Consider the following 24,138-nt stretch of genomic DNA (forward strand, 5'->3'; position numbering starts at 1 on the left):
TTCAAGCTGTTGCATGTAGTTTGATTAATGCTACATGTATTATTTGAGCTTTAATTTAAAAACAAATTACTTAAATTGTTGGTTTTTGACATGACAATGGAAGTTATAAATTCAAAGCGTAATTTGAATGGCAATTATAGTTTAGCTTAAAAATGTATACAATTTATAAAATGATTGTGTGCATGATAGTTTTCAATAAATACTTGTTATTTTGAGTTGAATTATAAAACAAATTCGTAGGTTTGAATGGTCCTAAAAATGACAAAACACAGAATACACGCAAACAATTATTGGAATTTGTTATAGTTAAGGAAACTTTATAAGTTCAAGAAAAAATATTCAGAAATCAAAATATGCAGAATACAAAAGCACGACAGGAGCGTTCGTTTAATCACACGATAGAAGCGTTCGTTAATCGTGCGCATGGTGAGCGTTTAGTGTTCGTATAGCGTGCGTGCGGGAAACCTATACTTCTCAAGAAGTGTATAACGGTTGTCGCCTAAAAGTTTATTTGTGAAATATACAGATTACTGTATAAATATATGAAATATGTACTGTATGAGTCCATACTGTACTCAAATCCTGTTTTGGACTAGCCAATACGGGTGCAAAGTACTTTAACTTGGTCGTTTACACTATTGTCAAACTGGCTACTTACTAATCATTACACACGTAGTTACTTCATGTACCTATCTGGTACTTGTCTTAAATACTAAAACTTGTCGTGTTTTGTCTTTCTTGTTAAAAGTGTTTGTATTCTGTACCGACCTCAAAAGATAAATCCGAACACGACAGATTTTTATATTTCGTTTTATTGTTGTATTTTCTCACCCCCACGAGGAATTATTACTATTTATAGCCAACATTAGAAAGCCGTGAGGCATTGCACCATACACCATAAAATGTGACGTTCTTTTACCTCACACTTTCACATGCGATGATAACGGTTTCCGAATAGTGCTAAATGTGCGAGGTTTGACTTTTTTGTACTTATGTCTGTTACAGCTATAGATAATATGTTATTTTTTACAAATGAAGTTCGCTTTTGTAAGGTGCACTGTTAAGCATTCGTTTGGTATCAACCAAATTATAAATCTGTTCACGGTGTGACAAGACTATAATGCGTGAGTACAAGACGTTTAAATATATGTAAATATACTCAAGGTTATTCAAAACGTTAGGTCGTTTGTTTGATTAAATGGAAATCGTTTTAACCCTGATGCAACTATTTAGTATTTGTATCGATTATTCAAGACTACATTGGGCGGGATGGCCTAGATATATTTAAGTGTTATTATCGGTAATAATCAGGAAGTTGGTGAATTAATGAGAACACACACACACACACACACACACACACACACACACACACACACACACAGATGTATTTTTTCTTTCAAAAAAAATTCAGAACTTTTTTCTTTTAAAGTCAGTATTCGACGTATTTGATTATTTTTCAATTTTGCCAGATTCTTACAGATTCTAATACTAACATGTAAATGCATTACTCTTAACAGAGGACGCGAATTAAATAGTGATAATGGAACAAAACAGAATCTTTAAAAAGTGGAATACAATGAAATGAAGCATTGTAAGGGTAATAAAGGAAACCAAGGTTATAGCGGTAATCAAAAGAATGTAATCCAGGCACAAAGACCAGACATGCAAAATAGACATACACAACAAAGAACATAAAGTAACTAAAATCATATATATAAAGTAACAAAAGCAAACGAGCAACTCGAACTCCACAAAAAACTGGAAGCACGGACCAGGTGCACCGATAGGGTAAGCGTCTTCTGCTTTTCTAGAAACACCCGCCGAGTTGTTCATAAAAAGCCAAGTCCAGGGTAGACGAAAGAGGAAAGGAAAACTATGACACGCTGAACAAAATCAGTTTTTTTAAGGCGCAGATGGATACACCATAACGATCCACGAGTTCATGATAACGATCATAAAACTTCTGTAGTGATACGCAGGGATGTTCCACAGATGAAAAAACAAGTTGACAATTCTGAAAGTAAAGTCATCACGTTTGTCGTAAAGTTTGGTCAATAAAACCATGGATTTCTAACTGTTGGTCAAAATATGAGGCCGACTTCATAATGTCTGTAGTACCCTTTATCTCAAGTTCTTTGGGGTAGATGCGATGTAACAACGTGGCCCGTAGTACCATATTTGAATGGAGAGTTTTGGCAAGTACAGTCAGGCTGTTTAGCCTTGAAGTCTTCAATCTCGAGGTTCTGCAATAGCCTTTTAAAATTGAAAATTTTTGATGCAATGGGTGAAGTATAGGAATATGAAATAATTGATATGGATTTGTCTTTGAAATACGGGGGATTTTTGTTGGTAACGTTTTTGTGATAGAGGATGTAACCAAATTAATTGCATCTATACTTTGCTGACAAACGGTAGTGGAAGAAATGATCGGTTTCCTTCATCTTGACTTTTCACACAAACTGGTTTGAAAAGTCTGTGGAAACCAATATCAAAAATGATGGCAACAAGTCTGTATGATGATGATGTAGGGTCAGAGACAGGAGTGTCAAGACTTGTTTCGTAAAGGTAGCATAGTAAAGTGAGAGGTATAGAATAGAATTTGATTCTAATGTGATGAAGTCCAAGAGGTTTTTGTATGAAAGAAAGGAGACCATCTATGGAGACATCATGTGACTTACGTGACGTATAGTGGCGATGGCCATGATCCTTTCCCATCTTGGAATTTTGTAAAATAAATTCATCACATTTATACTACTGTTATATTGGCTTGAAAGGTTTCCTATGCTTTATATGCTGTCATTGCATCCGTAAGGTATTGCAGTATCTAGTCTGCGTATCCAGTACTCCTTTTTTTTCCTACGATAGTTTTTACTTATAACGGGACTGTCCGTAGGATGGTATTTTTTTCTAAAATACGAATTTGCATAGAGAGTATTGAATGAATATGGAAAAAGTTATCAAATAAAGGATAGAACAAATAATTGCTCAAACGTAATTCGAATATAAATCTTTAAGCATGACCAAGGGAACAAAGATTCGAGCAGAAATCAAAAGAAAAATATGAAGTAGGCATTGTCTAAAACATCGTGAGCTTTGCCATTCTTGCATCGTCTATGCGAGACTCGTAAGAATAGTCAAGGACATAAAAAAAATCCAAATCGCAAACAGTAGAGAAACGATCTACATGCACAATGTAGCGAACAGAATAAAATCATATTACAAGTTAAACCAAAGATAAGGAATACAAAACATAAAACAAACATAAAACAAACAACAACAAAAAACACTGTTGGGTCTTATTATTTTACTGAAATTAAAAGAATGTAATACGTATACATGTATTACGTAGAAAGCACTGGTCACTTTATAATAAAGGGAAGTTATTCTTAGTCATTTAGAAGATTTGGAAATACAGTACCGAGTTGCCACTTTATGATACAGTAAAATTCCTCTTCTGCGTCATTACGTCTCATGTATATTGGACCTAAAAATATTAGACAAAAAATACTATAATTGTATTTTCCACATTGACGGCCTCTCCAAATGTTATTTCACACCTTTCCAATATGCGCTCGATGTCTTCGGGACTTCTCGTATAGTATCGTCAAAGGCCATGTTTATAGACCAAAGACAATATGAAAAACAATTTAAAAGATGCATGTGCATTACAACGGACATGTCGGAAAATATCATATTCAAATGTTCGACTTGATCTAAGGAAGCTTATTGGTGACGTAAGAAATTCGAAATGTTTGTCATAAATCTCGATGTTTTGAAAACAAAATCGGAATTTCAAGATTGTTTAAGTAACATAACTTGATATTTTGAATCAAAAACGATTTTTCGAGTTTTAAACTCAAGTTGTCAATTTTCAAAAGTCGGAATTTTGATGTCCCTTTTACGCTCCCATATGATCTAATACACTGTATTATAAAGACTCGCTTGCATGGTTTTCATCTATTCACTAAAAAAGTATTTAAAAGCACACATACACATGTAGTACGATTTGATTAGACTGGTTCATTTCAATGTTAATGTAAACAACGACTAAATATCAATTTATATCATTTCTTCTTTGAGATAGTTTTTATTCATCAAGTTTTTTAAACTTTTGAAATGTCGTGTTTTTATTCGGCCTACAAATTCACCGTTTTATATCTAGGAGTACTGTGTTCTGTTTGTTATCATGGGATAAATGGGGAAAACAATTTCAAAGGTAAGAATTAGACTTTTTTCTTCCTTTTTTTGCACTTTGTATAATTTTGATTTAAATCACTGTTTTCTTGTCCTTTTTAAAATCAAGCCATTGTTCCTTGTGCCCTGTAATTGGACATTTTGGCTGTTAAAAACATTGGGGGGATTTATGTAATTATAAATAAAAATAATAGAGAATGCGATGCATAAATGTAGTTAAAACGTATTTTACAAAAGTATTGGAAAAGTTATATCAAACTTACATTTAATTGAAAGCGTCTTTTTGTTAAACCTAAGATATATGTTACAAAAAAAAAATAAAAACAAACAAACAAACAAAACGAAACAAAAAATGCTGCGAATGAGAGGGCCCTCTTTGATACACGTGTACAAGATATAAAAAATGTAATATATATGACTGGTATTTTTGTATTTTATAACCACTGGACCACTCCTGGTGGACATAAGGCCCCCGAGAGTATTCATCAACCTAGTAGTCAGACCCGTTATATATCAGATTTTAATGATTATATCTATCAAAATTTGGAGTATTACAAATTTCAAAATACATAAAACACTGAGACTGCATTCTTTGTATTGCATATGGTAGAACTTCTCGTGATGGTTAGGAGTTTTGGTTTAAAGTACAGTACTTCGTGTAAAAAACTTATTTATGGATTTAGATAGAAATATATATATATTATGCTAATTCTGCAGACGAGAGCTTACTTCTTGAAGCACCTATCGAAATTTGCTATATACATGATTAGCATTTTCTGATGTTTAGATGAGTATGGGACGAATAAATACATGCTCACAATAAAGTCAATACCGAAATTACTGTTCGATTTTCATTTCTATTTAAAATGTTCTGAAAAAAAAAGTTTGAAAGGGGTTTAAGGCGGCGGATCTCCACGGGTTAAGACACTCACTCTTTATTAAGAAAACTACGGTAACGTCGTCCACAACTTTGTTAAAGATGGGTAGATGGTAGCCAGGAACACTCTCCCTCTTTTTATGATTTCTGGATTCACCCTTTGATAAGACGACTAGCTCCGTATTTTACAGAACTTGGTCATGATTTTATAAAAACGCATATTTTTATTAGAATAGCTAAGAGTAAATTATGTTATGATTCATATGAATGATTCTCATCATATTTTAAATTTTTTAAAACTACAGATGGTATTACATGCAAGTAGAGAAAAAACGGAAAACGGACAGTCAGATTTCTTTGTATATACAAAGCGTCATGAACGTTGAAGTGCTTGACATTGAAATTTAGCCTTTATCATTTTTATCTTCTTGACAATTAACCTTTATTTTAATGAGGGAGTTACAAATACTCCCCATTTTAATTAGGGTGCTACAAATACCCCCCTTATTTTCTGTGCGTGTCATTGAGACGAGAAAATAACGAGCCCAAAGTACTTTTTTTTTCAAGCGAAATTTCACTCAATTACGTAACGCTGTTCAGAAACTTTAAGAAGAAATTAAATGGTTTATTTATACCACATTGTCCTACTTTTTATATTTTGTATTATTATCATGTTGACAGGTCTTATCGATCAATATGCAAACTTGTTTTAACAAAGTTGTTAGTTTTGTGACTTTTCATAGCATAAAGGGACTTTACTCTCGTAGTTCCTCTTCGAAAAATTATATTAATTCCTGCTGCTCATCTTCCTATACAAAATGTTCCTCAATGCCCAATTCCATATTACTCATGCAACATTCCCTATTCCTTTTCTTTAACGCCTTAAGTAGTGGTCTTTGTAAGAATGATGCAAATTTCATGATATGTGAAAAAATTATCAAGGGAACCAAGGTTATAGCGGTAATCAAAAGAATGTAATCCAGGCACAAAGATCACACATGGAAAACAGACATACACAACAAAGAACATAAAGTAACTAAAATCATACATACAAAGTAACGAAAGCAAATGAGCAACTCGGACTCCACTAAAACCTGGAAGCACGGACCAGGTGCACCGGTAGGGTAAACGTTCTCTGCTTTTCTAGAAACACCAGCCGAGTTGCTCATAAAAAGTCAAGTCCGAGGTAGACAAACGAGGAAAGAAAAACTATGAAACGTTGAACAAATCAGTTTTCATGGCGTAGATGGATACATCGTAACGATTCACGAATTTATGATGACGACCATAAAACTTCTGTAGTGATACGCAGGGATGTTCCAGAGATGAATCTTGTAGTGACATAACCCTGTTCCAGAAACCTATTTGTTAGATTTTTAGCGCGATACAAAAAGTCTGCGTAGTTTCGGTCAGTTCTGGCATAACGTATGAGTTGTGATATGAACACTCCATACGCAGGTGCCGAGGGGATGTTGCAACAGATGAAAGGTCAGTTGACAATTCTGAATGAAAAGTCATCACGTTTGTCGTAAAGCTTGGTCAATAGTTTTCCTTTACCATTGATTTCTAAGTGTAGGTCAAGATATGAGGCTGACTTTTATGAGATACCCCATAAAAAGATACATATTTTAGTTTATTTTTGTTATTAAGTTGCTTCATATGTCTGTATGATGAATTGTATAATTATTCATTCAAATCTGCCTGCTCTTAGGATATAATCCATACTGAAAATCCCATAGTTTCTATTGTATTTTAGTGTCATTTACAGTTATCTCCCTTCATTTTGAATTCTACTGTACATTCTTTATAATTTTTTATCTCCTTAAAATAACCTTTATACGAAAAGCCACATGTTTATTTCTGTTTACTATAACATTTTAAACGAAATATATATAAAAAATAAATATGTATGCTTTCCAAAATAAATCACATTTTGCATGATTCTTAGCTGGAGTATACTACTTATCATACATGTAATAAATACAAATGTTACGAATATGTTTTTCTACAGTAATTACACCTAAAATAAATCTTTATCTGAAAGAATTATATATAATTAAATGTGCATTTTTTTTTGCTCCCCTTTCCAAAACCCCGTGCCAAATACTCCAAGCCCAATACGTTGTCTATTTCTCCATGCCCAAAATCCTTTGCCCAATTCTCTATGCCCCATACCGTATGCTCATTTCCTCATACCCGATACCCTATGCCTATTTCTCCATGTCCGATACCCTATGCCTATTTCTCCATGTCCGATACCCTATGCCCATTTCTCCATGTCCGATATCTTAATGTCCATTTCTCCATGCTCCAAACCCCTCAATCCTTTATATACTCTAAAGCAACCTATAAGGGTTGACTGTTTGATATAGAGTAGCGTTCTTCAGCCTCAAAATATTTACTTTTACCGTTTACGGCAAATTTATTTTGATAGACATCAAATCACATTTTCATACATCGTGTTCGGGGATTGAAAATGATCAAAATATTAATTTCTCCCATCTCCAACATCAAAATTGGTCTGAGTCAAAATGGTAGTTTAAAATTCTTCCAAGCCCGTCCTTTTCAGTATAATGACTAAAAGTATTTCTAAAAAAAATAAAGCAACGAAAACCACCAGTGCGCCTAAGTCTTGTTTTAATGGAGTCTGGGTTGTTATTTTTGTTCTTGTTTTTTTTCTATTAAGTTATTCATAATGTTTGTCAGAGCCAGATCCAGTAATCAAGGGAACCAAGGTTATCTATGGGTAATCAAAAGAATGTAATCCAGGGACAAAGAAAAGGAGGGGTGCCAGCCGAGGTTCCTCAGAAAAAAGGGGTCACTAGGGCACTATTTGTTTTTTGTCAATTTTGCACATGAAAATGACAAATTTTCCAATAAAGAAGGGGTGCTAACTCCTACTATCCCCATGGACCTCCACTGTCTGTTTTCTTAGTTTCGTGTTTTCTCTTAAAGATAAATGTAATGTTTGTCGTTTTAGTTTCACTATTGTTTTATACTCAACCGAAAGGCAGTATAGAATAGATGCACCGCAAATGTGCATCTCCTTCTTCCTTTACAGTACAAGACAAAAAGAGCCCATGCGTGTTCTTGGGTGATCTCTCCATTTTGGAATGTACCCCGATCTACTATTTGCAACTGGATTTTGTTCATTTAAGAATCGTTGTTTGTTAGAACAAAGGATTGATTGATTGATTGATTGATTGATTGATTTTAATAAACCTTTTACAGAATTTCTGCATTGTTTTTAATCTAATTAGTCTTCTGGAACAGCTTTATGTTGCTACAAGATTTCACTACAGAAGTTTTATGGTCGTCATCACTCGTGGATCGTTATGGTGCATCCAACTGCACCATGAAAACTGATTTGTGTCATAGTTTTCCTCTTTCGTCTACTCCGGACTTGACTTTTTATGAGCATCTCGGCGGATGTTTCTAGAAAAGCAGAATATGCTTACCCTATCGGTGCACCTGGTCCATGTTCCCAGTGTTTAGTGGAGTCCGAGTTGCTCATTTACTATTGCTACTTTGTATGCATTATTTTAGTTACTTTGTGTTCTTTGTTGTGTATGTCTGTTTTCCATGTCTGTTCTTTGACCCTGGATTACATTCTTTTGATTTCCGCTAGAATCTTGGTTCCCTTGAATACTTTTTCAACGGGCTATATGTTTCACTGAAGAAAACGGAATGTCCCCAACACTGATTCAGAGCCGATCAACTTGTTAATTTATATTTACAATACAATGTATGCTGTACACTCTTGGGAAAGAAGCACTGAATTCTAACTAATTTAATCTTTGGTTAGAGTTTACAGGGACCAAGTCCATAAACCTCTTGCACTCGCGCATGAAGAGCACTAACCTTGTAACGGTTTAAAATCTTAAAATCATCAGAAATGTATTTCAGTCCTTGACAAAAACACCCCATTAAATTATTTTGTTAATTGTAATTTTTTTTTAAGATTTAATCATAAATATTCGAATTTCATATCAATGACTGGGATCTGTTTTTCGATTTTTGACTTTCTTTCAAAATATATATTTACGTATGATTAAGTATGTCAATGCTGTAATTTAAAATATATGTTAAGGTTTATATCATGCAGTACATACGTGTAATTATCGGCAAGAAGTTTAAAGTCTATCCCCATACTTGATATGCACATCAGCGAGAAAAATTCTAATTAATTCTTCTATCCCAAGCCCTATGGAACGGAAGTCATACACGTATGTCACCGATGCTCATCGAATGTCTAAATTTGTAATTTAATTTCTAATACGTGACTGGATAAATATTAAAAATTGATTCGAAATCAAAACGTTATTTCGTTTGGGATTATTTTAATTGTGGTTTACGAACCAATCGACGTTAATGACGTCATAGTACCAACCGCCTTTGTATAAAAACAAAATTGGCAAAAATGCAAATTATAGCCTAGAACAACAATATCCCCGTTTTCAATTTTCTGGAATGGAAACCACTTTCATTAATGTCTGGACAAGCTCCTGGGAACCTCAAATTTCCGGACGCTATAATTATATTATATTATTTTTGTAATTTGCATAGTTTAATTTCTATTATCACACATTTGATGTCTATGTTTATGCAGGGCGAATTGTACATGTAGTTCGACGCGCAGTATTATTTTAAAAGCTAAAACTATAACTTTTGTCAGAGTTTGCCATTTACATTGTATATAGGTTTTTCTGGTGAACAAAAATAAAATTATGAAAGATTTATATATATTTGTTAAATGTAAACCACGCATTCAATATACTTGTACGTAATATTTACGATATGATCTATCGGGCCTAGTTACTTTTCTCTTGCTAAATAAAGGTAACAAGTGACTTTTGGTTACCATTTAATTAAGAATCACAATTCAATGGTACGTTTTCTTTTTTTAGAATGAGGCAGAATGTAAACCGTATATAGTAAATCCAAACTAACTCAAACGAACCCAAACGAAGAATAAAAAACTACTACTACAACAACAAAACAAAACATTTTTTTTAAAGTGCTTCCACTCAAGTTATATCAATACAACACACATATCTAAACTAAGGAAGTGACAAAATTAGACTCCAGATATGAGCCTAAAAAGGTACGACTTAGCACAAAATCTTTCATATCTTTCCCCATCGTCACTTTCTCCCCCGAAATTGATGCAATGATCTCGGTATCAAAATGTTGAATGTAAATGACTTGCAGTAACCAAGAAGACTATACATGTATACGTATGTACGTAAACATCCTTGTCTTTTCTACGTAAACCACAGGCGCCTATATTTTATAAGGTGGCGAATCCGCTGTGTCCCCTGAAATGAGGGACATTTTTTGTATGTGCATAAAACAGATTTTTTTCTCACAAAGTCTACCTCCAAAATATTTATTGACACCCTTGGTAAGGCTTTTAACTCTATTTACCTCCTAACATGATGTCATGGATCCGCCCATGGACTTACCGACAGTCATTACACGTGATCTACATTTTCTCATGACTGATACTTGTATCTCATTTCAGATTGCATGTAATTGACACGAACTACACTGAAAGCCTTGAGTAACCTTGCTTAACCCTCTTTTAAAATCTTAAGATAATTTTGAACGTGCATTTATTGAATATAAAAACACGGGTTTCACCGTCAAATATTTCTAATCAAATCATGTGTAGGATTTATACTTTCGAACTCAATATTGACTGAAAGTGGAAACCGGGTTTGATCGGGGTTTATAATGTGGTGTTCGATAACACTCGGAATTCGAAACTTTCTGTTTTTTTGTAGTGTCATCGTAGATAGGCAAGCCCGCTTTTAGTTTAAACATATTTTATTCAGGAATGATGCAAGTAAATACAATTACAATCAACATTATAATACGGAAACAAGCAAAGCGTATACAAAGGAGTCTGTCGTCTCCTTAAAACAAGGATGTATTGAATAAAACATTTTACTGTCTATAAGCCCGCTTTTTCCCAGCAAGGCTAAGGTCGCAATAGACTCGTTCTCGGTCCAACCCGTGTTTGAATGTAAAATCCGTGTTTGATTTAATTAGAAGTATTTGATGGTGAAACATGGGTTAATTTATTGAATTCTTTCTTTGTTTAGTGACTGTCGAGCAGTAAATAGTAATATGTTTGATTTTATTTAAGAAAGAAAAGAATTGTATCGAGGTACCCCAGAGCTGGGATCACCATTTTCGTGTTTTTATATTAATCGGGATGCACACGTTCGTATTTTTATATTGTAGAGCTGTATATTTGATATTGGGAGACAGTCTCTTGTTTCTGCATGTTCAAGCATTACCTCGCGAAAGTATATGTCACGCATGCTTACCCAGCAATTATAACACGAAAGGCTTATCCGATCTGATCGGTGTGTTACATACACTTGCCTGATACTTATACTGAGTTGTATTTTTATAGTAATATACCACACCACAGACCATATACATTCGTAAATATTTAAAAATGTTATTTATAAACATGTTAATATATCAATCGTCGAAATTAAAGTATTTTGTTTTCCTTCAAAAATAAAATTAGAAAATGTTTATGGAAGACACTATTTATTTACCATTTTGCGGTTGTCATTGTTTTTGATGGAACACATAAAACACATGATGTTACATGCATAAATTACAACACATCAAAGTGTTTTGTTGTCTTGAAGATTTATTTGTCGGAAGTGGATCAAAACGAAAAGTACTATCAACAATGTATTATATCTTATGATTTTTGAAATCTTGCAGCTTTGGAATAAGGGGGCATGTGAGAAAGCTTCCCATTTCCTCATTTTTTGATGTAGATAGTAAAAAATCAAGACTCCCTTCCAGAACTTAATAAAATTTCAACCTTTCCTGTGTATAACTCTATTTTTTGTACCCCTTCCTTTTGGTTCATTAAAGTTTCAAGACCGCTCATCATTTCCTCCCACCTCCCATTCTTGTTCAGCATGTAAAAACCTCTGAAATCGGAACAATACAGGACGGTCTTACATGTATTTATGTTTAACATTTCAAGCTGTTGGTAACTTGCAAAAGATCTGTGGCGCAAATGACTTTTTGATGTAAAAGGGGAAAAGGACTTCTATATTAGTGTGGTGTTGTGTTGTTTCATTTCTTTTAAGATTGTGATATCGTTACCCTACCGGTGCACCTGGTCCATGCTCCCAGTTTTTAGTGGAGTCCGAGTTACTCATTTGTTTTTGTTACTTTGTATGTATGATATTGTTTACTTTATGTTCTTTGTTGTGTATGTCTGTTTTCCATGTCTGATCTGTCCCTGAATTGCATTCTTTTGATTACCGCTATAACCTTGGTTCCCTTGATTACTCTTTTTAACAGTAGTCTATATTGCTTATAAAAATTCCTAATACCTAAACTAAGGAACAATCATATCAACTTATAAAAATTCTGCCCAGTGGTTTCTGAGTATGTTTTTTTAGATTAACAGTATTAAAAAGTGCAAATAATAATGAAAAAAAAAATTCAAACATGTCTTAACGCATCTACACCAAAATTTGACCACAGATCGATCTCAAAATGCAAAACACTTTTATCCATGTCAGAATTTGACTAAACCTAACGATTAAGGAGATATATGCAAAAAATGCTGTGTGACTACTGTGTTCTATTTTTAGTAACGGCGGCCATGTTTTTCTTACCAAGTCGGTTCAAATTGATCTAGTAGTGTCAAGGAAATGATTTTTGAAAGTGATAACATTAATATTTCGCGAAAAAACTTCTAATAAGGGACACAACTCCATCATTGCTCAAAAGATTTACACCAAAATTTGACCACTGATAGATCTCATCATGCTGAACACTTTCATGCCAGGAAAGAATTTGGCTAAACCTAATGGTGCAGCAGATACAATAATTATGCAGAAACGTCTGCCTGACCCTTATGTTCTATTTTCAGTAACGGCGGAAATATTTTTCGACGGATCAAAAATCCCTCTTCATTTCTATTAAGAATACCCATAGAAGAATTCATACATTTACTCGGGTTTGTTCTAATCAGTCCAGAAGTGTCAGAGGAGAAGAGCTTTAAATTAAAGCGCCGATGGCGCAGAACCTCGACACTCATGAGACATTTATAAGTATTTTAAAAACTTGACAATCCACTGATGTTTCGTTCTTTATGTATTTCCAAAAATTTCATCACTACTAAAGCTACACATTAACACAATGCTGGAGAATCAAAATTTCAATTTAAATTTCTTTTTCCCAGTAAGATGAAAATTGTAGTTACTTTTGCATGTGACTACTTGAATCAAATGAACCGTTTCTTATTTAATTGAAAATGTTCACTGTTCACAAAAAAATTGCTCACTTACTAGTTTTATAAATTTGTTTGTGCAAAGGCGATTCTGAGTTCGTGTTACATGTAGGTCGGTTAAAGAAGTTATAGAGAACTTGGAAAATTAAAAACAGCGGGAAACACATTTTTAAGTATGTAGAACGAAACATGAAAAGGCGTATCTTTCAATTAATCAAGAAATGACATTTAAATACGCAGAAATGCATTAATATGGCAGGAAACACATTTTTGTATATAGAATGAAATATGTAAAGGCGTCTGACATTACTGGTATGATTAGAGCCAAACTTGGTATATGTACAGTATGAATGTTTCGAAGAGTATTCTGCCTGGAACTAATGAGGGGATTTTTGATCCGTCGAAACACAAGGCTGCATTATTACTACATGCATTGCATCTCCTATCAATTATCTCCTACCGTGGAATTTTGATTCGCATGTTGTAGTATACTGTATACAAATGTGACTATCTATAAAAATTCGCTGATAATGGGAATAAACGATATCAAGTCTTGTGCCAATGTCCTTTTCAACGTCAAGAGGATTTTTAAGTGGGGCAATGTAATACTTATAAGTACATGTTAGTATGTTATTGACCCATCATTTTGTTAATGTGTTATTTTCGAATTATATATGTATGCCGATTTGTCAAAATGATAACGCATGAGATTTGGGTGGGATTTCTCGAGACTTCTTTACGGTCTATGTTTTAAATTCATTTTAAAATGTGTCATTTGCATTTTGTGCTATATTATGAAAATAAATTATGCAAAATAAGCAGAAAGCGACACAGTTTTTAATTTCAAAAACAAAATATACATGTTTTAAATGTATTTCTTTTAAATGTATTTCTGTATATCTAAATGCGATTTCTTGATTAATGAAAATGATGACGAATCCCCTAGACGGTTTAACAAGTTTCGTTCTACATAAAAAATGATTTTCATGACAGAAGTGGGGAAAACAAATCATGACTTAAGTGTAGGTGTTTGTAAGAATCAGGCAAACTGGGAAAAAATCAGAAACATGCATGTCATAACCCCACCGATCACACAATACAATATGACTCAAGGATGCTTCATCTAATATTTGAAAAGACCATTATTTGATATCTGCATCACTAGCTTTGCGCAGAACTTTTTCAATAGAATTTTCGAAAATGAGGTTTTTGACAGAGTTATCTGCCCTTGAAATTTTTCATTTTCAGTGCATTTCAATAAAATTGCAACTCAATGGTCCAGCATGTGTTTTTGTCATACCACGTTTCACCGACTGCCTGATTCTTACAGGGACTGATACTTAATAGTACTTTAGTTCCGTTTCTAAAGTTACATGAAGATAATGTTTATGTAGAACATAGGATTTTATAACTTTAACACAAAATGCCGCTAATAAGTTACATGAGTGTGCAAAAAAGGTTCACGTTACATGTAAAAACTACCATAGCTGCTAATATAAAGCTGGTTCACATAATATGTAAAACTACCATAGCTGCTTATATAAAGCTGGTTCACATAACATGAAAAATTACCATAGCTGCTTATGTAAAGCGGTTTCACGTTACATGCAAAACTACCATAGCTGCTTCTATAAAGCTGGTTCACATAACATGTAAAACTACCATAGCTGCCTATGTAAAGCGGGTTCACGTTACATTTAAAACTACCATAGCTGCTTATATAAAGCTGGTTCACATGACATGAAAAATTACCATAGCTGCTTATGTAAAGCGGTTTCACGTTACATGCAAAACTACCATAGCTGCTTCTATAAAGCTGGTTCACATAACATGAAAAATTACCATAGCTGCTTATGTAAAGCGGGTTTACGTTACATATTAAACTACCTTAACTGCTTATGTAAAGCGGGTTCACGTTACATGTAAAACCACCATAGCTGCTTATGTAAAGCGGGTTCACATAACATGTAAAACCACCATAGCTGCTGATGTAAAGCGGGTTCACGTTACATGCAAAACTACCATAGCTGCTTATATAAAGCTGGTTCACATAACATGTAAAACCACCATAGCTGCTGATGTAAAGCGGGTTCACGTTACATGCAAAACTACCACAGCTGCTTATATAAAGTTGGTTCACATAACATGTAAAACCACCATAGCTGCTGATGTAAAGCGGGTTCACGTTACATGCAAAACTACCATAGCTGCTTATATAAAGCTGGTTCACATAACATGTAAAACTACCATAGCTGCTGATGTAAAGCGGGTTCACATTACATTGCAAAACTACCATAGTTGCTTATGTAAAGCTGGTTCACATAACATGTAAGACCACCTTAGCTGCTTATATAAAGCTGGTTCACGTAACATGTAAAACTACCATAGCTGCCGATGTAAAGCGGGTTCACGTTACATGCAAAACTACCATAGCTGCTTATATAAAGCTGGTTCACATAACATGTAAAACTACCATAGCTGCCTATGTAAAGCGGGTTCACGTTACATGTAAAACTACCATAGCTGCTTATACATGTATAAAGCTGGTTCACTTAACATGTAAGACTACCATAGCTGCTTATATAAATCTGGTTCACGTAACATGTAAAATTACCATAGCTGCCTATGTAAAGCGGGTTCACGTTACATGTAAAACTACCATAGCTGCTTATATAAAGCTAAGTTATCTTCATTATAAATTAATTGCCCTAGGGGCAGTGATATTGACTGAAATCTTGAGAACAATTCGAGCCTCGGACGAGGGCATCACTATTGTTAAAGGAAATATAAATTCTTAAGAGCAGTCAATTTCTTAATAAGCAACTATTGGGCTCATTTAATTGACGAATCTGAAGTGGGCTTTATTGGTTGGTAATGCCCTGTAGAATTCTTTCCGGCTATGAAATAACATCCTTTTGTCGTATTTTACATGTAAGTGAAATTACAAACTGTGTGTTTTGTGACTTATGTCAATATTATAGTATTATAGTGTGAGGTTTTCAATGTTGGTCCGAGGCTGCCCACAAATTGGAAACAACTGGCTTATTTGGAACCACTCTTAAAAGATAATGAAGCATATAATAGTCCCACCCAGAATGAAAAGCATAAATATAAAACGTTCTGAATGAACCAAAATTAAACATGCACATTCTGACTGTAAAAACAACCTGATCTTTATTGAGTAACTAGTACAATATGTATAGTCAATATGGATTTAACCAGGCCTATAGGACGTATTGGACGAGTAAAAACTGTATTATACGGCTACATCCCATATTGGCCCACTTTTGACTTTTGTATTGTGACTTATGCCAATAATTAAATCTTGTCCGTTGGCTTTTTTCTAATGCATAACAAATACTTATGAAATTTGGCAGTAGACGCATGTAGTTGGTTATCCCCTATAAACGTACGTACCTCTTTGTCGTTATCATCAACAGAGTAAAATCATGTTTGCTTTTACATGTTTAAGCCACACAAAAAGAGTCGCTGAAATAAATGTACTCGCGTGTGGGTTCGTTATACAGAACAAACATTTGGTTCCCTTTTATTTTTATAGAACTGACACGTCAAGTCCCGTAACATAACGCTGTTGATTATAATATATATATATATATATATATATATATATATATATATATATATATATCTATATATATATATATATATATTCACCTATGTACTCAAATACCTCGTCTCTTTCAAAAGTGTACTTTGCAGTTTATTTTTTTTACATCTGAGATTCAGACGTTTATGCGATTATCAGACCTAACAATCTTCGCAGTCCTAATATAACTGCTAACTGATTTACTATAATACAATGTACGTACCACTCTGCTAGTTAAGGCTTTGAAGGAGAGGGTATTGCATACCAATCTCAACTAGTATTAACTAATACTTGTAAATACTTTTTTTAATTAGATTACAGGAACCATCCCTGCTTACGAGAATGTGGAACAGGCGGACCAATGGTATGCGAGTATACGTTTACATTGGAGCATTACTACACGTTATCGAAAGCCTGTTACGATTGTCCATATAATAAGACCGATTGCAGCCGGCCACACTGTGTTCCTGCCGATGGAACACCACGTGGTATCTTGACAGTCAATCGAATGCTCCCAGGACCGAGTATACAGGTAAAATCAATAATGCATGCCACAACTCCTCCATTACACCGGAAATGGAATGGACATTTCCAAAACATTTTTTTTTCTTTACTATATGTCCGATTCCTGGTTTCTATATGTCATATTTCAACGAAACTCTAAAAAAAACCATTTCAACAGATTTTGGACTTTGCGTCATTTTAAGGAAGGACACAAATAGTCTTTAGTTATTTATTTCCCTCTCCAAGTATAGAAATCACAACGTTTTTAGCGATCCTGGAAATCCATACGATACTATACTATATTTTTACGATGATATTGCCATTCTGTTTATGAACTTTTCTTTTTTTACAGACTATCATTTGCTATTTTTTTTTGTCCTACTTAAGCAAAAAACTAACAAAGTTGTAAAGCAGAAGAGGGGTTCCAACCTCAAAGCTCTTCCTTGGATCCGTAACTGCTCAGCATTGCCCAAAACATTCGTGTCTTACTTATAATTTGCATCATTTTAATTGCCTTGTATTAAACGAGAAAAACATATAAAAATGTTTACTACATAATTTTAATGATAGTTTACAAACTTTAATTTTTAAAGGTGTGTTTGAATGACACTGTGGTTGTCAATGTTCGGAACAAGTTACTAGGTGATGAAGGAACCTCCATTCACTGGCATGGTATCCACGTACCTCCGTATATGGACGGCACTGCTATGATCTCTCAATGTCCAATTACAGCCCACTCTTCTTTTCAATACAGGTAAATTAACGTCTTTATTTCACATTTTCTTATTGTATAGAAGGTGGTCATGTGTCATTCTTAATTTTGCAGTAAAATATTCGTCAGTCTAAAAAAAAACGGTCATTATCAGAATTTCACAGTAAGGATCAGCCGGGGAATTTTAAGAGTTATATAAATTTAATAAAAAACTCGGTAGTGATTCAGATGCGAAGTAAACATTACCGAAGCAAGCACGTCACCTGCTTCCAGTTATAGGTTCTCTGATTCGTCTGATAAATTTGTTGGGATGGGAGGGGAATTTAGAGTTATGTCCATTTAATAAAACACAGTACTGATTCATACGCGAAGTAAACATTGCCGGAGCAAACATGTTACCTGCTTCCAGTTACAGATTCTCTGATTCGTCTGATGAATTTCTTGAAGTGGGGTTGGGTAATACATATTTGTATTCAAAAACAAATTTAATTTTTGTTTAATTATTTTTGCTATATATTATTATATATATAAGGATATGGTTCATCAAAAAAATAAACATAGGTGATATTTAACGTGGAAACATGGCGGTACGAGTTGCTTCCCTTTGGGCGTAAAGTAGTCCCACACGTGATTCGATGAGTGCAAGAAATTCATTTGTAGAGTATTTTCCATTTAAACGAAAAAGATAAATATATGCTGGTAATGAATGTATCGAATATAATCAACATGTTTGAAAACTGGTTTGATCATTCATGATAATGATCATTCATTTGAACGGGTGAACATAAGACCTATACTGCTACCACACTCTCCAAAGAAGAGATTGTGGAAAACCATAAATCTGTGCTATCCTCTTTTGGTCTGTCTACCAAGGACGATGATTGTGATTTACCATCTATATATTGGATTCCTAAACTCCACAAGAATCCATAAAAACAACGTTTCATAGCTGGATCTGCAAAATGTACCACCAAACCTCTTTCAAAACTTTTAACTTCTATACTCACAACTGTCAAAGAAGGTCTGCAGTCCTACCACAACACTTGTTACTCCCGAAGTGGTATTAATTCAATGTGGATCCTGCAAAATGCGAAAGATCTTTTGGAAACACTTAGTTCAAGACTATTATCTGAATATAATAACATTAAAAACTTTTTCAACACTGTATACTTCTATTCCCTATACTCAGTTAAAATCCCGACTTAAAAACATACATCGTTGTTTTTCCAAAAAAGATGGTACACCTAGATACAAATATATAGTTCTTTGTAGAGATTCCTCATACTTTGTAGGAAATAATTCCAAATCATCTTCCAAATATACAGAGGAAGATGGTTACAAAATGCTGGAATTTTTAATCGACAACATATTTGTCTAGTGGACGTGTTTTTCAACAAACGGTCGGAATTCCAATGGGAACAATTTGTGCTCCTTTACTTGCTGACCTATTCCTTTACTCTTGTGAGGCTGACTTTATAGCTGATCTGATCAGAAAGAAAGAATATCGATTGGCTAGATTCAGTGTCGGCTATATAGATGACGTATTATCTTTAAACAATCCTAATTTCGGGGATTTGATACATCGCATCTAGTCAGCCTCGTATCTTGACCTACACTTAGAAATCGATGGTAAAGGAAAACTATTGACCAACTTTACGACAAACGTGATGACTTTTCATTCAGAATTGTTAACTTTCCTTTCATCTGTGGCAACATCCCTTCGGCACCTGCGTATGGAATGGAGTGTTCATATCACATGTCATACGTTATGCCACAGCTTTCTGAAACTACGCAGACTTTTTGTATCGCGCTAGAACTCCAACAAATAGGCTTCTGGAACAGGGTTATGTTGCTACAAGATTGAAATCATCACTACAGAAGTTTTATGGTCGTCATTATGAACTCGTAGATCGTTATGATGTATCTATCTGCACCATGAAAACTGATTTATTCCACGAGTCATAGTTTTCCTTTCCTTGTTTGTCTACCCCGGACTTGACTTTTTATGAGCAACTCGGCGGGTGTTTCTAGAAAAGCAGAGGACCCGCTCCCAGTTTTTAGTGGAGTCCGAGTTGATCATTTGCTTTTGTTACTTTGTATGTATGATTTTAGTTACTTTATGTTCTTTGTTGTGTATGTCTGTTTTCCATGTCTGGTCTTTGTCCCTGGATTACATTCTTTTGATTACCGCTATAACCTTGGTTCCCTTGATTACTCTTTCAAACACCTTCATACAAAGATTTTTTTTCAAGAATAACTCTGAACATACACTTAAGTACCAGTCTTTAAAATAATTCAGACATGAGATGAGTCATGCATTTCAAAAACCCGCCAAATTCACAAATTTTTTATTTATTTCCAATTCCGTAACGTTTACAGACCTCCTAAGATTGTCTTGTTAAGTTTGTCATTCGATTTCTGCACTTTTGAGTTAAAACAATTATGGGTTGTGTATGAAGTTGGCACTTTACAAGGGTAACCTTACCGGTTCCTGGTTCAGTTTGATGTGGTTTTAATGGGAGATGAATGTATTGTTTTCTCCAAAACACAGATTTTAATGAAGAAATAATTGTTATGAAAGTTTAGCTTATGTAGATGGGAAAAGCGTTTGTTCTGTGGATTTTCACTTCTACAATAGGCAGTGCCTTAATTTGATATATACATTCTTTCAAAGGAAGTAGACTTAGGATAAGGGACACAACTCTTGAAATCAGTGATATATTTTTTTTTATCATATTCAATTTCACTAAAGCCTTTCAAGCTTTCATATGAAACAGAATGAAATCAGTCCAAGTTACTTTGATGCATACATGCGATTGATGTTTAAACGTTCCAATGATTTGAAAGAGTTGCATCCCTTACCCTAGGTCTACCTCCTAAAGCTATTTCAAAACAGTTTCTGTGTCACTTTCACTGACGTCGAGTGAGTAGTTTCGTTCTTTTCAGTGTATACTTTACATTTCGAAGGGTTTGTATATACATGTTTTGCTGATCTTTTAGATTGTTGAGCTTGTCTGGCCGTACAACTAATTTTTTTCAGCATCTTTCTACAATCATACATATACAGCCACTTCGGGATACCTTCATTTCGATGCATCCGAAACCAGTTTTATCCACCATTCCCGGGGTCTTATCATTCAAAATATTTGGGTCCCAAAGCAAGTTTATTGTTAAACTTGTCTAAATTGAACACTGAATAATCCAAAAACCTGTCTAAACCAGACACGTTGTAGAGTCTCTTTATATAAAATGAGCTTTAAACTTTGGCAAACCGCAAACATCTGTCTAGGTCAAACATAGTCAATCAATATGGGTTCGCTGTAGACAGATTTTACGGTAGATGTATCAGCCATCCATTATAGCATGTTAAAGATGTACTTTTAGATATAGTTTGACATTCGCAAATAACATGTGATAGTAGTGTGGCATTTCTGGTCATTTTTTTTAACTTTAAACATTTCATTGGCTGTGTTTTGACTTTGACAGCTGTGAAATATTATAATGAAGGGCCCAAAGTATTGAATTGCCCATGAAGTACATTTTACATGCGTTCGTGTACATGTTTGGTTACTATATTTCGATATATGTATATATGTACTTGCACTTACAGAGCTTACTCTGGGTTGAAAGCCAACTGATCACTCTGCTTACATAATAACTAGTGTTTTATTTCATACACGTAGTTGTTTTAAAAAAAAATTGTAGATCTTATCAAAGTCATTATTTTTCAAATGCTTTCTCCATTTAAGATTTTGAATGCTGTCATGCATATCGCTTAATGTTTTTTCGATCGTACATTCAGGAAGATCGGGAATTTCCGTAATTTAAAACATGTACATGTATATAAAATATGGTTAAAGCCGTATCATTACTTTTTTCATTTATTGAAAATTTTCAGTAATGTCCAAATATTTTGTGGTAGCCTATGAAATCAAAATGCACCTTTCGACCGAGAAGTGAAAATGATACCGAGGTAATTAAAACACAATTTTATCCCTAGGCCTAACACCCTTCATTCATGTAATGTCAAGGACGTCACTAGTGTATATTTTCAATAGCATAACAAAGGAAATTAAACACTGTTTGTTTTTAATGTGAGACAAGTTGAATATATTGACATTTTTTTTTAAATAATGCCTTTACAGTTTCAATGAACTAGGATTTATTTTTCTTTATAATTTAACACAACTTTAAGGCACAAGCTTTACATATTTAATAGTGTTGAAGATACGAAACACTTTGTATTAACCTTGCTTTTACAAGTAAACTTCCTGTTAGTCTGAAATCATGCTGTCAGTACTTTTAAGTTTAAAGGTTAAATTATGATTGAATACCATTATAAGGACTTGTCTACTATTAAATTATTAATTACAGAAATGTATACAACAATACAAATGATATTTCTCATATAGTGTTGTCAGTGGCTATAATAGTTAACGTTACATGAATTTAGAATTAAAATGTTTTATCAATCGAAAACAAACCATGCTTTGTACTAGACCGTGTCCGAAAGACTTTGTCGGAGTTAATGTGCTAAGTCATACATGTAGGTGAAACCTACCATGGAATGGCATGCGGCCCCTCTCAACGTCTGCTGTACGATACGGTTGGGAATACATACAGATTCTTCTTCAGTCTTGATGGTATTACAAGATTTCTCCTTCCGAGATAGTTATAATCAAAAATTTAACTATAGAGTTGAGTTTTTATGAGCAACTCGGCTGGTGTTTCTAGAAAAGCAGAGAACGCTTACCCTACCGGTGCACCTGGTCCATGCTCCCAGTTTTTAGTGGAGTCCGAGTTGCTCATTTGCTTTTGTTACTTTGTATGTATGATTTTAGTTACTTTATGTTCTTTGTTGTGTATGTCTGTTTTCCATGTCGGGTCTTTGTCCCTGGATTACATTCTTTTGATTTCCGCTATAACCTTTGTTCCCTTGATTAATCTTTCAGTGCTTTTGGATTCCATATTCTTGTTCAATGACTAAATGAAGGAATTTTATTAAGTGCAATGCTGTGAAATATTTCAAATAAACATAAACTGAAGACTTTTGGTAAATAAACCCTTTACAATCTCAAACTTAGACCATTACTTATGTTATACGGTTTTGAGCAGGTGTTGTTAATTGTTATGTGTTTTTGTATATTTTAATAGATAACAAATAATGATAGGAAAACAAAGAGCTAATTATAATTTCTTATCTTTTCATCATAAGTAACTCTGTACAAAGAGGAATCGTACATTGATGATTTAAAAAGTTTTCAATAATTAAAATATTTCACCAAATAACTCTGAATCACAGCGTAGACTCATGACTTTTCTTTCTTATCATGGATAAAACGTCGTCATGATTTTAACAATTGTACAGGTGGTCCATATAAATCTTAAATTTCTTCACATGAAAGGTCTTCGCTGTTTCTTTTTTTTCAAATGATTTAAATGAAAACGAGGCATCATGTTGCCTATTGTTTGCTTACACAATAAAGTAGGGATATTATTGCACAATAATTTAAATATATATATATACAGTGTATTGTATACTACAGTGACAATCGATGACAGAGGAACATTCCACAAAATATACAAAGGGAAGCACAAATATACGTACCCACTTGCCTTGAATATCAGTCTTTATAAAAATCAGACAGGAGGTAATTCATGCATGTCAAAAACCCAACAAATTGAATTTTATTTCTTGTTCAGAGTCAGGTACTGAACACATAACCAGTCTTAGTTTTTCATTTGGTTGTTGAGCGTTTAAGATAAAACATGTATACTTTGTTCATGAAAGTGGCACTTAACAAGAGTTATCGTTCTTGATTGTGCTTGATTTGGTCGGTTTTAGTGCGAGATAAATGTATGATTTTCTCAAAAGTGCAGATCTGAATACAGAAATAATTATCTTTATGTGAAAATATAACATATGTTGACTGAAAAAAAAAACAATGTTTGTTTGGTGGGTT

The 24,138-nt window shown here is 33.9% G+C and overlaps 1 protein-coding gene across 1 annotated transcript in view; it reads left to right on the top strand.

Moving 5' to 3' along the window:
* Positions 1 to 3,966: 3,966 nt before the first annotated feature.
* LOC148605779 (multicopper oxidase 3-like) overlaps positions 3,967 to 24,138 on the top strand; it is a 28,118-nt gene continuing 7,946 nt past the window's right edge. The window contains exons 1-3 of the mRNA XM_088547806.1: positions 3,967 to 4,216; positions 17,274 to 17,491; positions 18,057 to 18,217. Coding sequence (XP_088403932.1) covers positions 4,117 to 4,216; positions 17,274 to 17,491; positions 18,057 to 18,217 — 479 coding nt within the window. The 5' untranslated portion in view covers positions 3,967 to 4,116. The remainder of the gene's footprint in view (positions 4,217 to 17,273; positions 17,492 to 18,056; positions 18,218 to 24,138) is intronic.

The sequence above is a fragment of the Perna viridis genome, chromosome 10 (genome assembly GCF_037379345.1).
Source record: "Perna viridis isolate PV_CMFRI_1.1 ecotype Kerala chromosome 10, ASM3737934v1, whole genome shotgun sequence".
NCBI lineage: Eukaryota > Metazoa > Mollusca > Bivalvia > Mytilida > Mytilidae > Perna > Perna viridis.